The sequence below is a fragment of the Phasianus colchicus genome, chromosome 4, assembly GCF_987193195.1.
Source record: "Phasianus colchicus chromosome 4, bPhaCol1.hap1.1, whole genome shotgun sequence".
NCBI classification, from domain to species: Eukaryota; Metazoa; Chordata; class Aves; order Galliformes; family Phasianidae; genus Phasianus; species Phasianus colchicus.
The window spans coordinates 46,032,494-46,059,377 of NC_143439.1; the positions used below are offsets into that span (position 1 = coordinate 46,032,494).

Below are 26,884 nucleotides of genomic sequence, written 5' to 3' on the forward strand. Positions count from 1 at the left end.
TGTTTTGAAATATTAAATAGGTCTCCCTGTTCACCATGGCTACCATGCCCTATTAGCTGTTGTACCATACATTAAGCTTTCTGTTTGTTTAGGAAAATGAACTCAATATTCTCACGTTTTAATAGTTTTTGGATTTTTTCCTTCACGAAAGCAACACTTGGGAACCTAGAGATAAATTATTCTTTTGTACTTTGTAACTTTTTCCTTGGAGTCAAAAGCGAATGGAAAGGCCTGTCATTGAAACTGGAGTAGGAAGTAGGAGTAACAACAGTTACTAGTCTCTGACAAGGAGAGAAGTCCCTCAAAGGGGTTGTTTATAGAGCTGAAGTTTTTAGCTAATGAACTCAAATGTATTACATCAGTTTCTGCTGTTATGCACTCTGGGGGTGATGGACCCAGTATGAGGACTTTGCAGAACAAGTAGTTGACATACAAAAGCTCATTGTATAAATGTCCATCTTTCTTGAAACCTAAAGAAGCAGTGTTATAAGGGGTCACTGACCACAGGATTTATTTTGACTCCTTTGCAGTTCAGTCTGGCCCCTGCAGTTTTACCCTGTAGCTTTTGTCCTACTAATATTGGTAGAGTAGCACCACATTAATACTCACGGGCAGAATATTGCCCTGAATTTCAAGCCTTTCTCTTAGAGAAACTCTGTTTTCTGTTCTTTCCCTATTCCAGTACCTGAATGAATTAGCTTGTTTATATTCTCAATACTTTTCATATTATTCAGCATACTAAAATGTTTCACTTATTTCACTTACTTTCTAAATTACTGGAAATCCATGAGATAAATGGTTGACAGAGGTTTAATTCAATTTTGTAATTTCTTTTACTTAATAGGGCAGTACCAAAATTTATGAAAAGGATAAAGGTGCCAGACTATAGAGACCGAAATGTATTTGGAGTACCGCTGCAAGTCAACGTCCAGCGCACTGGGCAGCCCCTTCCACAGAGCATTCAGCAAGCCATGCGGTACCTCCGTAACCACTGCCTGGATCAGGTGGGTTTTGCTCTGCTATCTCCTAGACACATTCAGCACCCATTCCTAATGTTCTGTTAGTTTTTTCTAGTTCTTTGGTTAGACTAAAAAAGTAGACTCAGAATAAAATGAGCAATTCAAGAAAAAGCTTTCCATGAAATGACAACACATACATAAGAGGTTAAAGAACATACTTAAATTTGCCAGATTCAATGTAAATGTATTTATTTTTCCATATACAAATATGTTTAGGTTGGACTATTTAGGAAGTCTGGAGTAAAATCAAGAATTCAGGCTTTGCGTCAAATGAATGAGAGTTCAACAGACAGTGTCAACTATGAAGGCCAGTCTGCCTACGATGTAGCAGACATGTTAAAGCAATTCTTCCGTGACCTGCCCGAGCCTCTCATGACCAACAAGCTCTCTGAGACCTTCTTACAGATATACCAGTGTAAGTACTGAGATTTCTAAAGCTAGATGACAAATTGTCATTTGTGTAGCAAGGGTGGAAATTTCTGGGCACTACACATGTTGTGTATGTTGATCTTTGTCTTTTTGTAGTAGCTATTGAATTACAGGCTACCACATAAGGAACTAATTTTATATTCTGTTTGTGTAATGATTTACTGGAGAAGTTCTTTTCATTTCACCCTTCTCTGGTGAACAAATAAATTCTCCATTGCTTGCTGTAGACTTTCTTTTTTGAGTTTCCTTGAGATTACAGTATATTTTCAAACTGTATCTGATGTGGCTAAGTAGAGGAGATGTGCAAAGAGTAATTAACAATCTGGAGCTTTTGAGTTGCTTTTTTGTTATTTTTCTCAGAGCAAGATTGCCATAATAGTCTGTTTTCTTTTAATTTGTATTTGTTCTTCACCATCATTTTTTAAAACAATCTTTTAAATTGAAAGCTTTTCTGTTACTAATTTTTAGCTACTTTACCGATGGGTACTATAAACAGAATGTTCTTAGAATAAATGGCATCAAAACATGTATGTATCAGCACACCTGAAAAGAAATTATTCATCTTTCTGGGATGACAGATCCAGTTCCAGCAAGAGAGACATTCTCTATTATGAGTGAAATAAATCAGGTTCTGTATAGATGACTATTTCAAGCTTTCCAAACAACACACTGCCCTTCAAATGCTATTTCAAAGTTGTTACATTATAAGAATACTTTTAAATGCTTTTTAAAAAGCATTTTATAAGATGGCCAAAGATGAATTAATGTTTGGTGACAAAGACCCCAGAGCTTCCTGAAATATTCATGGAGACCAAACTGATGCAATGCATCTTTGCTGATCCCGTTTCTTTTTCTAAGGCCAATCCAGCTCTCTCCTCACATATTCTTCTTATGGTAGCCTAGTTACAACACAGCTCACTGCAAAAACACTTTCCTTGAGCCACTACAGTATTTTGTGCCTTCCCCTGTGATGATGGTGCAAATGGTTTATATCATCCAGGAACTTCCCTCAGACCTCCGGAGGTGGAGGTGACAGTTTAAAATAAAAACATACACATACATATTGTTAGTTCAGTGCACGCTTTTGTGTTGGTGTTGTTTCAATTCCCAGGAAAGTTTATGGAAAAATCGAATCAGACTCTCCACTTCCGTGCATATTAAGCAGCAACTCTTTCTGGTTAGTGCCAGAAAAAGCTTGACACAGAATCGCAGAAGTATCTGTTCCTTTCCTTTCACAGTAGGTCTGAGCAGTCCCTAGAGGTGGTCGGGAAGTATTCTCTCTGTGCAAAGCAAAATGCCTTAAAGCAACTGTAAATTTTGCTTCCCTTTTCTCTTTCCTTTAGAGTTATGCACCAGGCTGCACTCTGGAATTGCCCATACATGGCTTAAATGTGTTTTGAGCTGATTTAGGAGACAGAATGTAGAACAGTCAATTTTTGCTTAAAATTGCTTTCTAAACTCAATTGCCAGCCTTATGAAATTGCTGAAGCCTGAAGCAAATATCAATTAAATATCTGGTTAGCAATGCATGTATTATGGGTGTGCAGTCAGGGCAGTGTGGTGCTAATGATGATACAAGCGCTCCAGGACTCAGACTCTCATGTTGTCTTCGGGAATGGATGACTTGTTGCAAATCCCTTTATAAGAAGCAGATCTGGTCTGGGTTATTTCATTATTTGTTCCCTTCAAGTTTGGAGGAGAAGGCCTTATATAAAAACACACATCAAATTTTTCCAATGGATGTTTGTTGTTAGTAACCAAGGAGCTGTTTAATGGTATGGGGCTCCACAGCATTGACTTTCTTTTTCCACTGCATGACTTTGAATGATTTGCTTGATAAAGTAACCCAGTGTGTTTGGTAAAGCACTTTCTGGCTATTTCATGACATCATTGTTAGAAAGGTTTACTAGCCAATTTATTCAATTAATTCACTTTTTCTAAAATGCGTTAGTGTTTTTAATTTCTTTAAAAGCCAAAGAATTTCTAAATCGGCTGGACTGTTTGCTTGTTCACTGCCCGAGTCCAGGATTCTGTCATTTTAGTGCATCTGTGGGAGCAAGTAGCTGTGGAAATTAAATCTAAAATTAACTCTGGCCTAGGCACAACTTCTTGCTTGCATTTCTTGTGAGGCAGGAAATTACTGAGGGTAGTTAAACTAGTGGGTTAAAAAAAATTCCTTCATGTTTCCTATGAATGGTATGCATCGTGAAGGAAATCGCTTCAAACTTGAGTTAAATATTTGAAGCTGGAGTTTGCTTTGGGATATATTCATGCTGTGTGTGTGGAAAATCAATGGGCTGATGAGAGAAATACTAATATTCTACAGATGTGCCAAAGGATCAGCGTCTCCAGGCTATCAAGGCTGCCATTATGCTTTTACCTGATGAGAACAGGGAGGTCCTACAGATTCTTCTCTATTTCCTGAGTGATGTCACAGCTGCTGTGAAGGAGAACCAGATGACACCAACAAACCTGGCAGTGTGCTTAGCACCTTCCCTCTTCCATTTAAACACTCTCAAAAGAGAGAATTCCTCCCCAAGGTACGTCTCTGGAGAACACAGCTTGTTGCTTCCAGTCCTGTTGACCCTTTTGATCACCTTAAATGCCTCAGAAGGCATCAGATGTAGAACAGTCCTGTGACCCTACTTTTTTACAGGTGTGGTAAAATACTAGCAATTTCACAAAAAGGTAGTAACTGGGGGATACCAAAAGCAAAGTTTAGTGGAAATAGCAAGAGAAGTCAGTAACAGCATGCCAAAATCTGGTCCCAAGCAGCACTGCTCTAAACCATAAGGAAATTCTGGAATGTGGCTATTTTCTTATTAAATATCTCTCTTGCTCTCCATTAAATAACTGGACTTGTGTGTGTGTGTTCTTCTTCCTGTGAAGGGTGATGCAAAGAAAACCAAGTCTGGGAAAACCTGACCAAAAAGACCTAAATGAAAATTTGGCTGCAACCCAAGGGCTAGCACATATGATTGCTGAATGCAAGAAGCTTTTCCAGGTAAAACACATCTGCAAAACCTATAGGTGCAATGGCCGATATGGCTTAGGTCTGCTGTATAATGGAAAGTTACAAATGTCTCTTTATTTTAATGAGGATTAGTATGTGATAAATAACCTTCTAAAAAACTTTGCATTCTGATCTGAGTGCACGTGTGAATTTGAAGGAGTGCCAGGAAAGTTGTTTTGCTGACATGGGTGTTTAATAAACACAAGACAGTTTTGGGATCCAGGACATTTTTGTTACATGAAGGCTTCATTTGAACCAGGTCTTCCAGTTTTTATTGTGTGGCCATGAGGGCCTGTGAGCTTCGGCTCTAATTACAAAGCACAAAGCTATTTCCAAGAGTTCCAGTGTTTGCTTTATATTTAAATTCCCAAGAGAGAGCAAGTCTAGGCCACAAAAGCATTCTAAACTGTAACACTCTCAGACCACCGGTTGGAAGGTCTGTAACAAGTAAGGCATGCTCCCTCTGGGGCCCAGAATGGAGAACTAGACAAGTCTGCGTTCTGGTTTTCCTCACTGTCATCAAACCTTTTCAAAGCCCACAGCTGAAGGCATGCCTGTCTCTCCTCTTATAGCTGACTATTGCCCCTCCTTCAGCTGGTCTGCAGGGTAAACTTTGCTGTGGGGTTGAGTCTGAGTTGTGTTGCAAAGAAGGGATACTCCACAGGGGGAAAAAAAAAGAGGCACCCTGTAATTGAGAGACTAATTTGAATCAAATCAAGGTCACAGAGACACAAACTTAAGTTTGGTATTTCTTCACATTGAGTTCTAGACCTGACAAATATATCTTTTAGAATACAGTTGGTGTGCTAGCTCAGGTAATTTGCAGATATAATTACATACACATACTTACACAAAAACCTCTCTAGGCATCTCACTTTCAACCACAGTGTGTGACTACTGCCAACTTTAGAGTGAAGGGAATAGTGAGCATCTTATCAACAGAAGATGATGCGCACCCATCCTTTGGTGACTGTGAAGCTGCAACACTAACTCTGGGATTTAGGGAGAGAGCTGCAAGAAGATGATTTGTCCTTCTCACCCTTCAGATACCTGAAGAAATGAGCCAGGGCCGGAACTCGTACACAGAGCAGGACCTCCGTCCCCTCAGCCTGGAAGAGCTCCGGGGCACCAGCAGCACCATGGAGCCCTCTGACTACCACTGCTACCTCCAGGACTGCATGGACGACTTGCTGAAGGAAATGAAGGAGAAGTTTAAGGGCTGGGTCAGCTGTTCCACCTCAGAGCAAGCAGATCTGGCTTACAAGAAGGTATGCACACTCACTCACTCCACCAGTCTGCTTTTTAGTGCATCATCTCTAATACAAGCTAGCTTTCGGTATAGATATAACAGACGGTTCAGTGCACACCTTTATTTTGTGGATAGATTTGAGAAAAAATAATAATCTTTTGACACAATTGCACACCATCTATAAACAACTTGTCTTTCAGCAGTAGTCAGTGAACATGCATTGAATGGAGTTCTTGTGTTTATATAGCTCAGGAATGTTCACTGCATTGCATTTACACACCCTCACTCACTTGCGCAAAGCCTTGACAGGCCGACTTTTGTTATGCAGGCAGAGGGAACAAAGTTTCTCTGCTCTGATCTTGCACAGCTCAGAGCTAGCAGATGGAGATATGTTTCAATCAGATTTGAGCTAGGATATTTTAAGAAAAATGAATTGGGAAAGTTAGGGTATTTTTTTGTAGCACCACAATTTAACAGTAGTTCATAAGAGAGGACATAACTATAACTTAAAAATCATTTGGAAGTCAGCGTGCAAATGCCTTTTGCTCGTAGGAAAACAACCTCAGTCTGAACTTCTAGTAACCTTAGTACAGTATGTGTGTGTGCATTTGTGTGTGTATATTTAATTTGCTGTATTTATCCAATAGTATAAAATAAAAAGAAAATGTAAAACTGAGGACTATGCTCATTTTCCCCAGGCATGTGAAGGTCCCCCACTCCGATTATGGAAAACTACCATTGAAATTGCTGCTACACCAGAGGAAGTTTTAAATCGTTTACTAAAAGAGCAGCATCTTTGGGATGAAGATCTTATAGACTCAAAAGTAATTGAACCTTTGGATAGTCAGACAGATATATACCAGTATGTCCAGAACAGCATGGCTCCTCACCCAGCCAGGGACTTTGTCATCTTAAGGTAAGAGATTTTTATGCTGTAGCCATAATATTCCACACACAAAAACCTTGTCAACAGAATTTCTGTAGAAAGCATGTTATATAATTAAAAAAACCTGTTTATGTACAGTTTGAAGTATGTTTGTTAGATGTTTGTCAAAGACAAGATATTTCTTCTTCCTTTTTCATAGAACGTGGAGGACAAACTTTCCCAAAGGAGCTTGTGTGCTTTTAGCAACTTCAGTGGATCATGACCGTGCTCCGTTGGCGGGTGTCAGAGTCAATGTGCTCCTGTCTAGGTATCTGATTGAGCCCTGCGGGTCGGGAAAATCTAAACTTACCTACATGTGCAGAATTGATTTAAGGTATGGATTTCTACTTTTGTTCTTTTGTGCTGCTAACATGTATTTTATAGTGCAAAATTTAGGCAGTGCAGCAGGCTGCAGCTTAGTCTGTAGAGCATGCACGTAGGACTCTGAGAGGTCACAGAATATTGTCCTTTGTACATGTCTAACAGCAAGGAGGGTTTGTTACATTACAAACCCCCAATTTGTGTTTCAACATAGCTGCTGGTATGTAATCCCACCACTTTGTCTGCCAGGTGTATTTATTTGAATGCAAGGACATGGTAATGTTAAGTAAATTAATGAAGCAGACCAAACTCTCACAAAACTTCAAATAACTTTTTGCTCACTGCAGCAAATTCATTTTAGAGCAAATCTATGTGTTAGCAAGGTTGAGCTGAGCAAGTAAGTGGTAATGTGGAGATTTCACAGTCAGGTGTTAAACCAGCTATATCTGTATTTGATTCTGACTAAGAAAAATGTGTGCAATGTTGCTGATACTTTCTTCATTGTTTTTTTCCCCATCCATTAGGGGTCACATGCCAGACTGGTACACCAAGTGTTTTGGACACTTGTGTGCATCTGAAGTAGTTAAGATACGAGACTCTTTCACTCACCAGAGTCTTGAGAACAGGGAAATAAAATCCAGGTGACTACTGAAGAAGAGGAACAGCTGCGCACTCCAGACCTCAGCAACATAGATGTTACCCAAAACAGAGGCTCATCTGCTGCAGACCATCTGCAAATCATGTCATGAAGGGATGACAGCATGAGAACTTGACCGTGAGCATTGACTGTGGCCGTACCATACACTTTAAAGCTGCTTCCTGTCTGTTTAAGGTCTATAGTGTAGGCCTTGACTGGAATACATAGGAGGACTGTACAAAAAAAAAAAAAAAAGAAAAAAAGAAAAGTATTGTACTATTAGGTGGAATTGCTTCTGAGAAGCAAAATTATTTAGATGCAAAATATGGTGAAGGCTCGTCATTCCCATGTGAAATGCTTGGCTTTATGTACATACCCATGTCATTTTATTTGTAGTGTGTTGAGGGACTTATGTATCCACTGGAATAGTTGGTACTCTTCAATGTGTTCTCACTGAGATAAGCAGAGAAAGGTCTGCACAGAGATTAAAGAGTGAATGAGTGTATTGATGGTTGAAAGGCTAGTAGAAGTTGAACTTGAAATGTGTCTGGTACACTGATAGGCAGCCAGGATGGATTTTAGTATACTGGATATAGTTGCCTCTCCTGTGGACCAGGAGTAGCCATCCTTCCCATTTGTCCATTCTGCTGAGCTCAAAAGCTGTTAAAACCCTTATGCAGATGTTACAGTAGGCTTGCTCTAGCTTCTGTTCACTCCTTATCCAAATGATCTTTTGAGAGTGAAGGCAATTCTATAGCAACTTTAAGTAAATAAATATACTTTGAAACAACATAGCAGCTTAGAAATGAAATGCCTACTTAACAAGCAAGAGAGCTGGTAGTGTCAATTGTTATATTGCCAAAAAATATTTGTAGGTTTTATCCTCATTAATTATATGTATGTGTTTTAATGACCCATTAAATATTTTACCATCTTCTAATAGCTCAAGAGGAAAAATTAAATACTGGAGTCACAGGACTCTTGCAGCAGCAGATGGAGTGAGTTGGGTAGAAGACTTTTGTAAGAGTTTGCTCCCTTTCTCTCTCTCTCTCCTTTGCCTGTTTTCTTAAAAGCTGCACGCTAACATGAACAGAACCTGAATGTGAGCAATTTAGGGGGGTACAGTTGGGGGCAGAGAGAAGGGTGGGATTTTGTCTTGGGTTTTATTTGCTTTTAATTCCTTTGGAATATCCCCCACACACACCCCTAACAATCAAAGTATATGAACTGTAGGAAGTGTTGAGGTCCTCCAGAAAGATGTTACTCAGTAGGTGTTACTGTAAAGGTGAGGTGCAGTATTAAGTGATAAATGTATTTTGTGGCAAGAGTATGAATGAGTGAAAAGATGGAATTTTGACTGAGACTTTGTTACCATTGTCAGTATTATTTTAAGCTTTCTGATGAAGATTTTTTTAATTAATTATGGCAAATAATGTAGTATTTCCAGTAATAGTGTTCCTCATGAGTAGGAAAACCTTGTATATTCTTCTACAACAAACACTTCTGAATTTGTAAAATTGTATGTTGTACATACCATTCTATTGTAAACATGTATACTTGCCCACAGTGTACTGTCAAACATAGATAAAGCATGGTAAAGATTATTTAAAATATACCTGTATTTATACCTCAGATATTCTTTTTGGGTTTTTGTACCTCAAGTATGTTTTCTATTGTAAATGTGCTTTACACAACTATGATCTAAGTGAGAGAAAGGAAAATGTTTAACTTGCTATAGATGTCTGTACAGAATATATCCAATAAGTGCACTATTAAATGTTTAAAAAAGATAACTATAACACTTTTATTTTTTTCCACATCCTTTTTTCTCCTCCTGCCTAGAGCCTATTTCTGCAAGCTGAATCAACACCCTCACTGATTTCTCCAGCCATTTGAACTCCTGCTTTCTGGGGCATGGGATCAGCTGAAAGTTCTCCTTTCCTCCTTCCAGTTCCCCAGCTTTGAAAGTCCCAACTAATCACCATCACCTGTCTTTCTTGTCTACAGACACATGCACAATTACCACAGTCTATGGAACATCCATGTAAATTGGTCATGGTGTTGTTTGGACTCCCTCCATCCCAACCGTCCTTCAGTACGCAACAGATGATTCCGTGTTGGTTTACTGCATGCTGAAGCTAATTCTAGTTCTATCGGAACTTTTTTTTTTTTTTTTTTTTTAAGCTGAGTGGTTCTTACTGTAATGCTGTGACCAAGGCATCTAATAACCATAGTGATGATGACATGCAGTACTGTGTAGTAATTGACATCATACAATTCAAATTATTGGCTATATTCATCCAACATCAAATCAATTTGAGGTACACAACAGCCATCTCCATCCCTTATTAATGGTAACCCCATGCTGAATAGAGCCAGTTTGAAATGTGCTTCATAATGTCGAAATTCAGTACTGCCTTCTAAAACATTTAAGTAGGAGAGTAAAAGTCTTTTTTTTTTTTTTAAACTGTCATTCTTCAAGTATATAAATAATCACTGGCCTTCATCTTACATCCAGAAAGCCACATCACTGACACATAGTCAGGGCACCAAAACAAGACTGGTAAATGATTCAGATAGGTACCAACAAATCCCTGGGGAGAGCAGGACCTGCTATACCTTCACACCAGTTTATCTGAGGGGATTGTTAGCCTGCATGTAGTATTCATAACTCAGGCTAAGATACTTTCTGCTTAATATATCTGAAAAATGCTATACATAGATGTTCCTCCTCAGTGCCAGAAGCACAGGTTCCCAATTATTGAGAATGAAATAAAGATAATGGTTTAATTTACCGATGCATTTAATTTGCAAAGACAAAATGCTAATCGCTTTTACCATGTTATAAAACATATTTTGTCAATATAGTTATTGGCTATATCCTTTCTACAATACCTCTACAGTGAGATACTAATATTTCTGAAAAATTGCTTTCAGATGTTTCTCATCTGTCAGTGCAGAATTATGTCATTTCTCTAGGATAAAAGTGTTAACAAGCATCTAAAATGCTAACTAGTATAGCACTGAAAGTGAAGTGCTGTTCTTATTATTGACGATAATAGAAAACTTGCAACTATTCTTCTTTTGCAGAAGAGCACTGTGTAAGACTGAAGGCTTGCTCACATCCCCCTCCCCACTACCCTGATTGCCAGAGGCTTCCTGAGTTCTTGTAAGAAATGAATTTCCAAGCTGAGGCCAGGAACTGTAAAGTGCATTGTAGGATGGGAAAGAATTCAAAGCAGAAGATACCATGAAAAGAAATTAGGACACTGAAGGGATACGTTTATGCAGAAAGATTCAATATACATAATCTGGCCACTAGACAAGAGGTAGTAAATGTCTACTAGCATTGGAAGGTCATAAAAACACAGAAGAAGAGTTCAGACTGCCTGAGTGGGTGTATAAATTGGGATAAAAAAAAAATTGTTAATGGAAAATCTGAAGCAAGAGAAAAGGAAAAGACATTTTCCACACAGCAAGAGGTCTTTGAGGCTGTGGGACAATCTTTCCCTGAGAAGCAAGAGCATAAGTCATCTAAAACTGTGCAGTCTAAAACTCTGGAATCATTCCTTCACTGACTTCCATAAAGCATTATGAAGGCCTAAGAGAGATCATCTGACCATTATTTGACATGATTGCAGGATTTGCAGACCACCAGTTTTCATCTGTAAGTATTGAGTAATGCTATTCCCCTGAGTAAGAAATAACGGCGTCAATAATAAAGTCACTTTGATGTAACATTTACTCTGGAAGTTGCTAATGAACACATCTTTCTTGCAGCTTATCTTTTGCAGAAGTGAATTTTTGTTTAAGAATGAAGATACAGTGCCTCCGTTCTACATGCCAGGAACAAAAAGATCAGCATAGGACTCGGTCAGGTTGATGGTTGGACTTGATGATCTTTTCAAGGTCTTTTTCATCCTAGATTATTCTATAGGCACATTACCTGACAATCTTTTGGTTTTCTAACATTTACTAAAAGCCTATCCCAATTAGGAAGGTCTGTTAGCATGCTTTGTTCGTGCAATGCCTGTGGTGAAAGAGTATTACTACTCAAAAAATACACATTTAAAATATTCAAAAAGTAGAGTGCTAAAAGTGCTAGCGCAATTGAATTACATTACACACATTCCAGGGAGCTAAATTAAATAACATTTTCCACAGTATGACTGCCAGCCCCCACAATTTGTTGAGATAGATAAGCCCATTTTAAGTATAAATTCAGGACAACATGGAAGAGAGGGATAAGGTTTGGGGGTGCTTGTGCCTCATCATTAGAGCTGCTGGAAGACTTCCAGTAAATGAAAAGGTAATTTCAAAAAAGCGTGGTTCCAGTTAAATCGTTTGAATGTCGCTTTAGACAACTGCTATCTTTTAAGTACACCAGCTAGAAGCAGAAAGTGATTGTGTTCACAGCACAGCTCAGAATAAGATGGAGTGCCATCTTGGGTGACAGCATCAGCAGAGGGATTCTGCTGGAAAGATGAGGAGCCAGCTGGCCAAACATTTCTGACACTTCCAGCATCCCAGTAAGTGGCATAGCATTCTGGAATATTTATTCACAACAAACCAAAAGGTCACTTCATCAGAATTCTCTATTGTGTCAAGTAAACAGTTCAAAGAAAATACATTTAGGTCAGGATACAGTTGTCAACTGATTAAACATAATCTTCACCTAAAACATAGTTTAACTAACCCTCACTGCACAGCTAGCAAAGTCCCTTGTAGGCCATCTTGTTCCCTACTTGAGATATCTGTACAATGGAGCATATTTTAAGTAGTCCCTTCATACATTTGAAAAGGAACACAGAGACATCAAAATCCTCATTTTGTGTCAGTCATCTCCAGCAGTATTTACTTTTCTCATTTCATTTTCCAAGTATTTGCCAGCACCACAGCAGTACAGCTGAATCTCTACAGAGCACCCATGAGGATTTCACTGGTCTATAGGAATGTTTGTGGGGTTTTTTGGTCAAAACAGAAAATTTTTCAGCAGTTCTGCAGTTTTTGTCCTTATTGTCAAAAAGGATATACAGAAAAACAGTTTTGAAGGCCTTCTTTGCTAGTCTTTTTAAAAACAAAAGGAGCTCCATTAGGTTACCCTGTCTGGAAGACAGCACCTGCTGTTCCTCTACATAGGCACTATGTTCTAGTACCTGAAGCCCGGGAAGAACAGATACCAGGTGCTGAAAATGCAGAATTCTAGTTCTGTGGCTACAGCAGTGGTGAGGCATCCACCTTCCAGAAAGGAGAGAAGCAAACCAAATCAGAGAATGCTCAGTCATACACAGTGAGAACAGCAATTATCATCCTCAAGGACATTCCTTCTGTGTTCCATGCTCCTCATCAGATCAAATGCCACATGCAGCATAGAAACATAGTCCTATTAACTTTGGCATAGTATAAAGTGGAAATAAACCACATTTAGAAGGGGACATAACCACTTATGCATGGATTCCAGGACTGCCACAGAGGGCTCAGCAGCATTGATATTACACTCTGCTTGCTCTTCTGTCTCCCTGATTTGGGTTTGGAGGCCTCAGCAAACAAAAAGGCCTCTATGTACAGTTCTTTAAGAATGACATTGAGCAAGCAAAGAAAGTAGAGATTTTCTAGCTTCTAGCTGAATGACTGAATCATAGACTAAATAAATAAAATTGAGTTTGATCTCTTCCCCCTTCCAACCTACAACAAGAACTAATATTTCTATATAGTAATAGCATCCAAACATCGATGCAAAACACAGACCTCACAGCATTAGTTACAAACCAGACCAGGCAGAAGAGTTATCAAACTAAAGTCAGTTCAGCTATTGGACTGGGGACAGAGGAAGTGCTGTGCCCCAAACATCTCCCTTGGTAAGGCAAGGCAGACAAAGAAGGAATGAATGACCCATTGATGACAATTGGGTTTAGAGGCCCCACAGTTTAGGGTTACAGAGATCTCAGCAGGCCAGCCATGGCTACCAGGCTGTTAGGTGTTTCTTTGCTAGAAACTCCAGCCACAGGCAGGCCTTAGGGAGCTAGAAGTGTCTGAAGTTCCAGGCTTGGATAGAACTGTATCTGGGTTAGTGCTTGGAGCAGAGAAGCACAGAGAGCTGCACTAAGATGCCTCAGGAACAAAGACAGCATACCCTGACTTCTGGAAAGGTCAGCCATCAGCTCTATAAAAGTAGTAACTTTTCAGTATATCATTAACACTTGTAATTCATTATTTAAGTCTTCAGAAGTGTTTTTCTTATGTCTTTTTTCTTTAAGAGCTTGGAGAGAAGCATGCTTACAGAACTACTATTTTTGCGTGCTTTGATTTCTACACAAGCCACTGATTTGCTGGGCTTACCTGTGAATATATTTTTCAAAAGAGGCCACAGGATGTTCCCTGAGCTGTGCTCCAAAGAGCTCTGCAGTGGTGCTCCTGTTTGGAGTGTAATGCGCTTCTCCTTATAATATTATATATATGTTGTTAGCAAGAGATTACATTTATTTATATTTATACATAAATATTTATATATATATATATATTAGTTGTGTGTGGTGTTTTGTTTTGTTGGTGTTTTTTTTTTTTTTTTTTAGAGTTAACCACCGTATCTTACCCATTTGGAGTTTTTATTTGAGACTTTGCACTATCTCCTTTAGTTCCTTTCCTGTGCCTCCTCTTCCTCCACTGGTAAATGGTCAAAACATTTTCCAGACCCAGCAGCTCTGTGCAGCCATTTACTGACTTCTGATGAAAGAGCTGCTGCCAAATTTTATAAAGAATGTTCCCTGGGGCACAGAGGGGCGGGAAGTATCCTTCATGGCCCCTGTTTTCTTCCCATATTGTTTAACAAACAAGAAACCCGCCCGCAGCCGCTCTGACCTCTATTTAGGCACATCCCTTTCAGGCAGTGACACGAATGCACTAGGAAGGAAGTGTTGTCATGGCCCTTAGAAAAGATGCAGGGAAATAAAGGCCAACACTGTGTGGCTAAACAAACAGGCTCACTCTCCTCTATCCTTCTCTGCTGCCCAGTTCCTTCAGAAACCATGCCCAATAGCCTGGCTAAGCCTATTCCCCAGGTTTCTCCTATAGATATATAAAGGTAATATATATATAGGTTATACATATATATATAGGTTATACATATATATACAAAAAACCCCTGAGACAAACACCTAGAGGCCAAGCTGAAAACAAGTTCCTGTTTGAGCTGCCTCTTTTTAACCCGCAGCTCCAAAGGAATTTCAAATCAAATTACTTTTGATAGACAAGAGATGAAAGAGATGCGTTACTAACCCCACTTTACGAAAGAGAGCACAAAGATAAAGATTTTGGAACCAGAGATGCTACTACAGTGTTTGAAAACCAGACTCAATACTGCATGGTGATCATGGGAACGAGTTTTAACACATCAGAACTGACAAGCTTTGCTTAAATAATGCTTTAACTGGGGCAAAGAAGAAAACAAACACAAAGACACATAAAAATAACAGTAATTTAAAAGATTACAAGGATTATTTTTGAAATATTTCCACATTTCTCTGGTAAATTCCACTGATTGTAGTCTCAGCTTGCTGAAACCCCAGTTGGACAGTAACCTCAGAGTAGTTACAACCCTGAGGCCACAGCAGAAGCAGAGCCAGGGTGTCCAGCACCTTTGGGTTCCCCCTGCTCGCCAGCAGCACACTGACTCTCAGGGATGCTCATGAACAGCCATTGGCCCCAGCCTGGCCAAAGAAAGGGAAACCTCACTGTAAACACCTTGCTGCAAGGGCACTGTCCTGCCTGCAGTCTCACAGACTTCATAACTTAAAGTTTCTTGGAGGAACACAGAAAAGCTGCCCAAGCATTTGCAAGGATTTGTTGAGAGCCTTACCCTGTTCTGCTCATCGCTCTGATAGCACAGCACAGCAGACAGAATGCAGGATGGAGCCTGGTGGGTGTCACGACCGACAGCACTATTTGTGCTTCTGCCTGAGCAGCATCCATCAACCACAGCTGATGGATAGCACCACATCCAGCCAGCTCCCGGAGGAGATAACACACAGTAATTTGTTATCAGTTGTGCCCCAATCAGTATTACTGGGGGAAAAACAAAGAAAAAAATGTTTTTAAGCAAATCAGATTTTTTTGGTTTTATTTTATACCTATCATTATGCTCCAGGAGTTCATCAACTGGCATAAAATGAAGATACATACAGCTAAAAGTCTTCAAGTCTGTTTGTTTCATGGCTACAAGATACCCTTTGTAAGGAAATATTTCTTAGGCTGCCATTCTTTACGGCTCAGTATCCTATAAATACTATTCTCTTTCTTTAGTCAATTGTTGATCAAGCATACTTAGTGTGATTTAGACATGAATGCTTCACTAAAGCACCAAAAATCCATAAATGCTTTTCAAGTGCAAATAAGGTTCTCTGGTTACTCTCTGAAACACTGCAGGAGCAGACAGGAGGCTGAGCAGCAGCAGTTACAGGAATCATTTCCTGCTGTAGCCCTGCTGTCTCTTACACTGGTACTTTTCGTTCTGCAAACCCCCCCATTAGAGCCAGCAGGCTGTCTTGTAGGGCACTTTCCCACTGCTTTTGTTCTCTACCTGATGGCAGTGGTCATCCATCCTCGCAGGGCCAGCACTGCAGCTACTCCAGGCTCAGCCTTGATACCTCACTTCCTTCTTCTGCCTTGATGTGATGAAAAAACTTTCACAAGCAGCTTAGGCTAGGTGGCCTCATTTGCTTATAGATTACATCATCTTTAGCAGTACTTAGAGGTAAGGGGCTTGTCATCAGCCTCTTGGAAAGCTGAATTCTGAATAACCATCCCAAAAATGCATGGGTTTCTGTGAGGGGAGGATTGTCCAGGCGTTTTCCTTTCTGTGACAAGATCAGAAGTAATTTAGCCTTGCTAGTTGTTTTCAAACACAGAGATTTAAATCACCAAACAAGGCACCCACAAGCTCAGGATCATCAAAAGGTGTTTTAAAATATTTGACTATTTTTGTCCAAAAGCAAATAAAACTTTTAGGTGATGTGCCCTACGCCAAGTCTCAGCTGCTCCTAGTTAATTGAGACCCACTCAGGCAAAGCACTGTCATTCCTCAGGAAGTTTGCAGATGACACCAGACTGTGTAATGTGGTAGATATGCCCAAGAGACAGAATGCCATCCAGAAAGACCTAGACAGGCTCAAGCAGTGGGCTCATATGAACACCATGAGGTTCAGTAGATTCAAGTGCAAAGTCCTACACCTGAATTGAGGCAACCCCCACTAATACAAGCTGGGGGGGTACAAGGGCAGAGCATGGCCTAGCTGGAAAGGACTTGGAGGTACTGGTGGATGACAAACTGGACATGAGCCAGCAGTGTGCCCTCACAGTACAGAGAGCCAACTTTATCCTGGGCTGCATCAAAAGAAGCATGACTAGCAGGTAAAGGAGGTGATCCTTCCCCTGCACTGGTGAAGCCTCACCTTAAGTACTGCATCAAGGTGTGGAGTCCTTGGTACAAAAGAGATGTGAACCTGTTAGAGCACATCCAGAGAGGGTTATAAAAGTGATTCAAGGGATGGAACACCTCCCCTGTGAGGAGAAGCTGAGAGAGCTGGAGCTGTTCAGGCTGGAGAAGAGAAAGCTCTAGGGAGACCTGGTAGCAGCCTTTCATAGAATCATAGAATTGCTCAGGTTGAAAAAGAACTTAAAGATCAAGTCCAACTGCAACCAAACCATTCTACCCTAACTCTAACGACCCTCCTCTAAATCATGTCCCTGAGCTGTCTATTGCAGTGGACAAAGGGAAATGGCTTCAAACTAAAAGAGAGGAAATTAAAAAAAAATAATAATAATAAATTATATCTTTTTTTTTTTTTTAATACAATCAGAGTGGTGAGGTCCTGGCACAGCTTGCCCAGAGAGGTGGTGGATACCCCACATCCTTGGAAGCATTCAGGCTGGACTGGGCTTCGAGCAACCTGATCTAGCTGTATGCGTCCCTGATCATTGCAGGGGATTTGGACTAGATCTCTAACAGTCCTTTTCAACTCAAAAGAAGATTCTATGAGATAAGCTTAGCTGTTGCTTCCACTCCTGCTCTCCCTGCAGCTCCCAGGTGACTTTGCCCCAATGAGGCCAGCTGTCCTTGGGCTGCCAGCTCCAGGACAGCTGCAGGCTCACCCTGGAGAGCAGAATTAGCCATGGAGGAAGTTTCTCATTAAAGATATCTCAAACTCTCCCCTATGGTCATTTTTCCTCATTGTTATTCCACAGAGAATAATAAAAATATCCCCAAGAGAGTCAAATGCAACACCTATAAGATAATCCCAGTGCAGATAACATACTGTGCTGCCTCAGAGGGTATTTATAGCTGACACGTGATTCCTCAGGGGATTACAGATTCTAAATCAGTGCAGTTAAAAAAGAAAAAAGAAAACAAAAAACAAAAAACACTTCTTTCTCCTTAAGTACACTGAGTTCTTTTCATCAGAGAACTGCAAGTCTGAAATTCACTGTTAAATGCAACCAGCCAGCTGAAATAACTTCTTGTTTCTGAAGCTCTAGGGCCATGTCCAGAAGCCCCAATAATCACTAATACAGTCATATTCATATGATAAAAGTATTGTGGTATTATTATTAACAACTTGTACTAATATGTCTGAACTATCATCAAGGCTATACATAAATATAGAACTTGCTCTATGGATTTGTTTTAGAGCCTTTTTCTACCTGTTTATGGCTCCAGGCAGCTCATCATCTATACAGACACAGTAATTAAGGATTGGGAATTCAGTTCTGTGGCCAATACTCCCTACAGGATGAGACATGAGGTTGGTTTTCAGCCACTTGGCATTTCAGATGCCCACTGGAAATCAGCTACTAGAAAGCTGTCAAAGGAGAACAGCCAGCACGCAATTCCATTTCAGCATCTCAACAGGGGAAAGTGCTTGCCCTGAAGATCTCGATAGGAAATAGTTTTACTTACACAGCTCCGCAGATGCTAATGGAAAGCCACTGATTCCATCTGCTTAAAACAAGGGCATGCAGCAGGAACCAGCACTTCCCTCATGCCTCCATTTCAGAGGAGTATACTCCATTTCTTGTTAACAAGCTGGATACATGCAAGAAAACAAAGGAGGGTTTTTAAATCTCTGAAGTACGTGTTATAGAAATACCAAACAAATATAATAACATATAGACGAGCATTCTTCTGAAATGATTACCAAGGGGTGGGAATTTGAACAGCAAATCAAAACTGACTTCAGTAGATCCTAAGTTTTATTCTCATATAAAACAATCAAGGTTTCTGTCAGCTAGGAAGAAAATAGCTTAACTAGAAACCATGGATGTTTGTGAACAGCAGGAGGAGAGCAAAAGCTAAGAACAGCACAAAATCGAGCACCAAAGACATCAGTCTTGATTAGAATTCAAGTTTTAGCACCACCACTTGGTTTTGTTGAGTTTTGGTTCACATTGGTTTGTCATAGATTAAAGCTGCATGTGAGAAGGTAGTCATGATGCCCCTGTGCGCTCTCCTGGCTCAAACTGAGAACATCAGCCACATCCTCCAGCCCTATAGCACCACAAAGCAATGTCCCTATATAAATCAGCTCTAGGAACTTTCCGGTGAAAAACCTGTCTGGGTGTGATTTTAAACACATCAGACTATAGGAAAAGCAGGAAAAGAATTCTAAGACTTGAATGAGAGGTATTTAACTGAGTAGTTAAGCTCCACATAACTAAATTACTGGGGGATGTATGGAAAGGTAGTGCTGAACTAAAGTCTACAGCACATACAGAAGAGTCTTCCCTAGGAGACACACACCACTCAGGTTCCAGAGAGCAGCTTACAGCTGAGCTATTCACATCGGTATCTGAGACTCAACTGGCAGAAGCCAGTTCCCAGTGGCCTCCAAAGCATCAGCTATACCATCATCAGTTCCTTGAAGTTACTTTGCAAGGCTCCCAGTGTCAGGGCTTGAAAGCCCATTGCAAAGATAGGAGCTAGTTTTATTCTCATTTTACAGGTTGGAAAACTGAGAAGAATGAAGATGAGTGAAGACAGTATCACACACGCTGTGTGAGGGAAATACAACTGAAGGTATTTGAGAAGAAAGATCAAAGCAAGAAATCTGCAGGTGTTTTGGGGAGATCAGCTGTTCTTGAGTTTGTCTATTCTGTGCATCTTGCAAAGCTGTACCAACAGACCCACCAAAAAAATACTGTTATTTCTCTGTTGTACATAGGCAGGCCAGATAACAACGCTTGATGACAAAACAATATGTAATGTAGTAACAAATATAATAAGTTAATTATTCAGGGTTTCAGAGGGTTTATATTAAAATACATCTAAATAGCTTCTCTACCATTAATCTTAAAAGATACCTCTGTTTTTTGCATCGTGTCCCTTCATCAGATTTTCTCAGGCCATTGAACTGGGAGATCTGGTGCACAGAGAAGCAGATCGGTCACATTCAACAACCATTACAGGCAGCGATGCAGGGCCAAGGACACCATCAGGAAAAGCTGTGCCTTTTCAAATCCATGTTGATACACTCCTCTCTCTGCATCCATCTTTTCTTCTCTCCTCCCTTTGTCGATAATTTCCTAGTTTATGCTGCTGCACTCTCATTTTTCCCCAAGGATCTCTCCCCACCTTTCACTGACTAAAAAAGGACATCACTTTATTTTAAATAAGATGGCAATTCAAAGGCTCAACACTTTAAGCTTCTCTGAAAGATGCTGGATTCATCTTTCCATTGCAGCAAGCAGTAGCTGAGGCACCCTCCCCTTAGTGGGATCAAACACTGGCCCAGGACTGACATTAAATTACAAAATGGTGGCTCAGCAGACCAGCCCTGCCTGCCCTTGCTCCCAGCTTTCTCCAGAACTTCTTGCTCATGGATGGACTGTACCAGGCTTGGAGCGTGTGGGGTTTCCTCTCAACGTCTGGTAAATGGAAATGTAAAGCAAATAAGAAAACAGAGGTCAAAGTTGAATACAAAACTGTTTATTCAGTCTGTCTTTCAAAATACTTCTTGTTGGCGCACACAGAAATAACTGTTTGGATCGCTTCTGCATTTTGCTCTCAGTTTTTGTTTGCAGAAAGATCTTACTTCACCAAAGACAGAGATTAACTGACACCTAGTGGAAAATTGAGGCTTTCCTTCCCCAGATTCTGTTGAGCAGCACTTTTTAAGGCAGTGTTTACACAGACTGCATCCATATTACTATTATTATAGAAATGGGAGATCTGGGAGCCCCTGAAGTGCTTACAAACAAATTTATCCTCAAAACAGTTGATCTTCAGGAGTTGTTGCTCCTAGTAAATTATTGATTCCCCAGTTAATGTCTCAAATACTTAAGAACTGAGAGGCGTTTTCTTCCAAAATTTTGGAAGTTTTTTTTTTTTTTTTTTTTTTTTTTAAGTTCACCATATGGTGTCATTTATTCCAACTAATGATAAAAATGCAAAGATGATTTTGCCTTGTCCTTAGGTTTATACATGCTTCAGAATTCCATCTCAGTAGTTGCTTAATGTTCAACATCTGTGAAGGGATTTTGCAATACAAGACAAATGCCAAATGCAGCTGAGCTGACTGCAGAGTTCCCACAGACTGATGTAGGTAGCATCACCCCTATGTTCTCGTGACTAATAGATTTGATTGGTGCAGTGCTGTGCTCTACAAGCCCTGCTGAGCAATTGCTTTACAAGGTCCAGCTGGACTAGAATTAAATAGTGGGGATTCTTTTGCAGACAAGATCTCTAAATATAATTCCATGGTACTGAGAGACTTTTGTATTCACTTCCTTAGAACAGCACTTTCATTCTTCTAGCACCTCTGTCCACACGATTCAAACTTATCTAAACTGTCAGCTCCTGGCATAGAAAATCCACATTCCTATGACTTGATCCCTCTGTCTCAGCCAAGGGGGATGAGTGTGTTTAGACATAATCTTCCATGCAATTGTTGAAGAAGCCCAGACCTTATTGTAAGTAGCTGAGAATACAGCTTGATAACTACCAGCAGTGCCACTCAAATCCCAGAGGTGTGAATATTAGGTTTGCTACAGTGATCTTGAGGGAACCAACACAAAAAATTATACAAACTGATTTGAATAATCAGATATTAATGTATTAACTTAATATATAGTTAAGTTCTGAGATCTGATTTACAAGCCAATCCTCTTTATGGCACTACTACCCAAAAAGCTGATTTCCTACCTAACTCCCCCAAAAAAGTCCTACTGACCCCCAAAACCTTCTGCTCTAAAACCACAGTGACCTAGATCTTCTAATTTTGCCTGTTAAAATAATTAATCACATTACAGAATCAATTTTACATTCTCATTCCAATGTGAGATAAATATAACTCTACATCTCTTTGAATGTATTAAGTAACAATTACATTTTTAATAAGCATTAAGCACTTCCAAATATCTCTGCTCCTACAAATGAAACCAAGGACTTTAGAACATAGCTGTAGAACCTGTGTTTGTGTGCTGTCTTTCATAATACTTAGCTACTTTTAAGTTGGCTTCTAGCTGGATATGGGAAAGTCATAGTACAAGCAAAGTACAGGGTTATGGGATTTTTTCAGTTTGGCTCATTTATAAACTGATTTTCCTCTGTCCCTAGTTTTGTTCTCTGGGAACAGCAGAGACACAAAGTGTTTTTGATTATCCTCTTAATCCCCTTAGGCAGTGTAGTCTCTTTAGTCCAGGCTTCAGTGAAACTACATCTATTTGTTGAGCTTTTAGTTCTCAATTAAAAAAAAAAAAAAATCTTGGCAAACTTCCTGTGGTCCCTTGTACAGCCTTTTGGCCAGTTTATACTGGAAAAACACTGTCTTATATTCCATATTCATACTTTTTATTCCTCTCCCTTAATTCCTTTTTAAAAAATAGTTCAATTTTATTCTTTTCCCCCTCAGTTGTGAGGTTTTCCAGAACTGTTAGAAATATTGCTATTTGTTATTTTGTCATCTCTTCTCACTCAGTTTTCAGTTTCTGAATTCTTCTGATATACTCGTTCAAACCTTTGCATTTGCTCTCCAGGAAGTTGGTACACAAATGGAGGAGACTGCTATGAAGTTGCTCACAATGACCTCGGCATCAGCAGGAAAATGTAGTATCATGCTGTTCCCTGCACATCCAACCAGCACAGGGAAAGACAGCTTTGGTCCATGCAAACTGAAGGGATCAAACCAGCTGAAACTTATCCCAGACTGTGTGCTGATATTTCACTGAATGTTACCTTTATAATCTGCTTGTATTTAGGAAAAGAAAAACAACCACCAACCACACAGCTCTGTAGATACTAGAGGCCACAGGAATGGCTTTTACTGTGAACCGAAGCTAGCCAACGTGGTCCTTCAGCAAGCTAACACTCTGAAAAAGCCCAGACTACCAAATATTGCTTGCAAGGATGCAACTCAGCTTTGGACCATGCCAATGACTGAGCACAGACATCATCATTAACTACTTTATTCCTCTGGAAACAAGAAGGGGACTGTGAGTGCCTCAGATCTGTGCCATCCACCAAGAGTGACATCTCTCTAGGTACATCTAGTGAGTCATGCTTGGGAGAGACCATTGTTTACTTGGGGTTTTTCGGTCCACTTATGTTGGAAATTAGTCTTAAGTGTCATGGCATAGGCAGGGCTGACTGGTGGCCAGCCCAGCTCAGGCACACTGGGGATCCTAGAAAGAGCAATTTCCCAAAGTGCCCAGCAGCAGAGCTCACTTCACGCAGTGCCATAGTCTGAGAGCCAGAGGCCGAGCATCTCACAGTGAAGGCCCACACAACCTGCCCAGGAGTCCAGGCTGCCGCCATGCTACAATTCTCTGCTAACATCCCACAATGCTGCACTGAAACCAAAATCCACAAGTTGATTTCCTGCTAAGGACAATGACAAGATTAACCATGACTCAAAGACATTTTTTCGGAGCGTACTACTGGTTATTTAAAACAATAATTACAGAGAAAATATACAGTAAAAACCATTGACATCTCCATATCTTTTTCATGAAGTTTTTTCATGAACTACTTTCTTGTTTCAGAGAGAACATCTGTTGGTCTTTGAGGCTGTCACACAGCTCCTGAACAGCGTCCCTTGCAATTGCTAGTATTTGGGAAGGTACATGTTTTCTCCCCATGCTTGACCCTCCTTCCATCTCATGATCTCCTATAGCCTGTTCCAAATGGGGAACAATTCTTCTGACCCAAGCACAGAGGCACAACCTCCTCTTACAACTATTCTACCTGCCAGTATTCTGCAATCCCCTTTGACATCTCAATATTTATTATATCAGGTGGGTATTGCTGCACATGACTTTATTTCTTCATTGTAGGAGTGTTAGAACTGTTTATGTAACCTCATTATTAAATATCTTCCTGGGAATTTGTTCGCTTAGATGTTTTTTTTTCATAGCCTGTCTTCAGTGAGCTCTCATTTAAACTTCTTTTCTCTCAATAAGCAAAAGCCTAGTAAGTTATCACAGAGACATGAGCCAACACAGATTTGTGTGCTCATGTGGGTGAACTGCCCAGACAGACTAATGCTTTGTTTAATATTTCATGAAGACATGAATTATATATTCAGTTCATATTTGAAAGATTTCTTCACAAAGCACTAAATCACTTCATGTTTCCAGTGAAGTCTCCATGTGAACTGAAAAGCAAAGATGAATCTGGGTCACACAGAACTGCATACAGACCTTACCCTGTACTGTCCAGAAAAATCTCTGAACCTCAACAGCAGCCACATACTCTCTGTCTCAGAATGCCCCATTTAGGACTTTACCCAATATCAGCAAAGCCAATGGATGTAACTTAAAGCAAATTCAGGCCCAAAAAAAAAAAAAAAAAAAAAAAAAAAAAAAAAAAAAAAAAAAAATCACTTTTTTTTTATTGTTAAACTTAACACATTTCCTTTTACTCTTTGGTTTGGCATCTCTGGCTGAGCTTTTGAGATTTTTCATGTTAACTAAGCTATGAATGCAAGGTGCTTGTCTTTCAAACAGGTAAATGAAAGATCAGAATATGTCACAGCCCCACTCTGGTTGGTCTCAGCCATACAAAGGCTGGAAGGAGAAAGAGCTGGGAGTGCCAGTGGCTCCCTTCCCAAAGGTACTCAGGAGGTGGGTGCAAGCTCCACAACCTTGAACCCCTTTGGACACACCACCTGGATCTGCCAGCCAGAGCCAATGACAGCTGCACAACCTCATTCAAATGTTTGCTCTTGTCTTAGGCTGACCAGACATTTAAGCATTAATTAAACCTCCCAGGGATCTTTTTTCTCCTCCAAATCAGTGAAAGAAAAATTCCAGGGTAAATAGTTATTTCTGAGAACAGCCAAGGTTGTTCCAGATCAGGGAAGCCACCAGAAGCATTTGAGTCAGATTTTGGTACAATTACTCCCAGATCAGACTCTCCGGGCTCAAGCAATTTTCTTTTTTATTCATGTGGCTCTCCTAGGGCCTCCTCCTTTCCTTCTACTTCTATCCAAACATGAGTGCCCATGGCTGGGCACTCATCTGTGCCCATAGTGTATAGTCCTTTCTTCCTTGTTTTCAAATGGTTTGTTTACCTCTCAGAAACTGCACTAAGCACTAGTTTCACTGTAGTGTAGGCAAAACATTTCTCCATCTCCATTCGCATTAACCCCTCTTCTCCCTCCACCCCTTCCCCCCCCCCAAAAAAAAAAAAATGCATGGAAGAATTAGGTGTGTCATCAGGAGTTAGAGTGACTTTTTAAGAAGTCCAAAAGTCACTGGTGAAACAGCTGATCTTCTTAAAATGGATAGGGCAAGTCCCAGGAGGCTGTGAGCACTCTGACCATTATTAATATTGATAAGAGCTGCTACTGCTCACTACAGGCAGTGCCTTCTCAAGGCCATGTCATTGAACATCAATTTTAAACAGCCTAGGGATGCTGTGAGATCTGACCTCTATTAATGTTATCACCACCTCACTTCTAGCATTCTCTTATGTATGTTGGAAAGTGGTTTTGACCAGTGATTCAGAAACTCTGCTTTGCCTCCTTCTAAATAGAAAAGTTTAATGCAGTCTGAAAGACTGTACTTTCTCTGCACTAAAGCATTTGTTCTGTTCAGGAGGCTAACTCCTCCTTTCAGAGGAGACATTGATTTGCCCTCCCCAGATGTTCATAATTAAATCTGTCTGTTCCTGTCAGCCTTATGGTAAGGAAACAGACCAGTAATGGCTCATTGTGTTCCCTGTAGTTCTGACATAGTATAGTCTCTTCTGTAAAGATATGGAAAGAGACAAAGAAAAGGCTTGCTGCTGCTTTTACTGTAAAGATTCCCATGAAAGGGAGACTTGTTTATCTTATGGAAGAAGACATTAGTTTTTAACCTGACTGTACATAGGCACTTTTGTTGGTGTATTGATATCAAGGTGATGTTTTCAGCTAGATAGTAAGTATCTGATTACTTCTATCCGTTCTTACTTCTTTCTTTTACTCATGAAAAATTTGAAGTAACTGAGAATCATGGAGCACTCTTTTCTTCATTTAGAAAATTGCATTTTAGATGTTAAATAAACAGTAAAAAGCAGCCAGTGTTGTACAGAAATCAACATACTTCATCGTGACAGAAGAGGGCAACCTAACACCATCTCACTGTTCTCATGTTCCTATTCCATCCACCAACTTTGCAAAACCGAGCATTGCATCTCATCAACAAAGATGAATAGGGCAAATTATATCTAAAAATATTTCTAAGGTCAGGAGTGTCCCTTACCTGTTTTTTCTTCAATACTTCTAGCTCAGTTTGATCATAACTGCTGAGGTCCTTCCTACTAGATTTGCGTTGTTTCATCAGATGATTTGACTTCAATTTAAGATAACCTTTCTCTGTAGGAGAACTGATGAGTTTAAAGAAGACAGTCAGGGTGGCTTCAGGTGTTGCTGGTTTGCCTAAATTGACACAGCAGCATTGCAGGCACATGCTGTCTTCAGGTATGCCTGAAGGAAGACATGAGAATAACCTAATGGGCTCAAAAGGCACCCCAAAATAGACAATGATGAATAAAAAACAGCTGACATAAAAAACAAAGAGAGAGACTGATGTATAGATGATACCATTATTTGTTGCACTACTGTAGATATAAAGTGTTCTTAATTCTGTAAATTAGTCATTGTTGTAAGATTTGCTATAGTGCTTTGAGGATTTAAGAAGTTGTCTCAATTTCATCTTCAACTGTCAGAGGTGAAAGTATGGAATACCCTGAAAGTGTCATCATAAAGGGTAAAAAATGAGAAATACATGGAAGGAAATGCTCAGAAAGAAGAAAACAAAC

At 39.9% G+C, this 26,884-nt stretch overlaps 1 protein-coding gene and 1 long non-coding RNA gene across 8 annotated transcripts in view; one reads left to right on the forward strand and one right to left on the reverse strand.

Moving 5' to 3' along the window:
• The window catches only part of DLC1 (DLC1 Rho GTPase activating protein), a 219,560-nt gene extending 210,174 nt beyond the window's left edge, over positions 1 to 9,386 (forward strand). For all 6 annotated transcript variants that reach the window (XM_090139400.1, XM_090139401.1, XM_090139402.1 and 3 more), the window contains 8 exons: positions 845 to 1,004; positions 1,236 to 1,434; positions 3,775 to 3,988; positions 4,338 to 4,452; positions 5,508 to 5,729; positions 6,409 to 6,626; positions 6,796 to 6,969; positions 7,481 to 9,386. In XM_090139400.1, the coding sequence (XP_089995526.1) occupies positions 845 to 1,004; positions 1,236 to 1,434; positions 3,775 to 3,988; positions 4,338 to 4,452; positions 5,508 to 5,729; positions 6,409 to 6,626; positions 6,796 to 6,969; positions 7,481 to 7,601 (1,423 nt within the window). In that variant the 3' untranslated portion in view covers positions 7,602 to 9,386. The remainder of the gene's footprint in view (positions 1 to 844; positions 1,005 to 1,235; positions 1,435 to 3,774; positions 3,989 to 4,337; positions 4,453 to 5,507; positions 5,730 to 6,408; positions 6,627 to 6,795; positions 6,970 to 7,480) is intronic.
• Positions 9,387 to 16,394: 7,008 nt separating this feature from the next.
• LOC149918232 (uncharacterized) lies at positions 16,395 to 26,480 on the reverse strand. Of its 2 annotated transcripts, XR_016466458.1 has the most exons (4): positions 26,326 to 26,480; positions 19,945 to 20,003; positions 18,545 to 18,670; positions 16,395 to 16,445 (listed from the first exon to the last, which is right to left on the reverse strand). It is a non-coding gene; the product is annotated as an uncharacterized LOC149918232 (long non-coding RNA). The 2 variants fall into 2 exon arrangements; XR_016466459.1 differs by lacking the exon at positions 19,945 to 20,003.
• Positions 26,481 to 26,884: the final 404 nt, after the last annotated feature.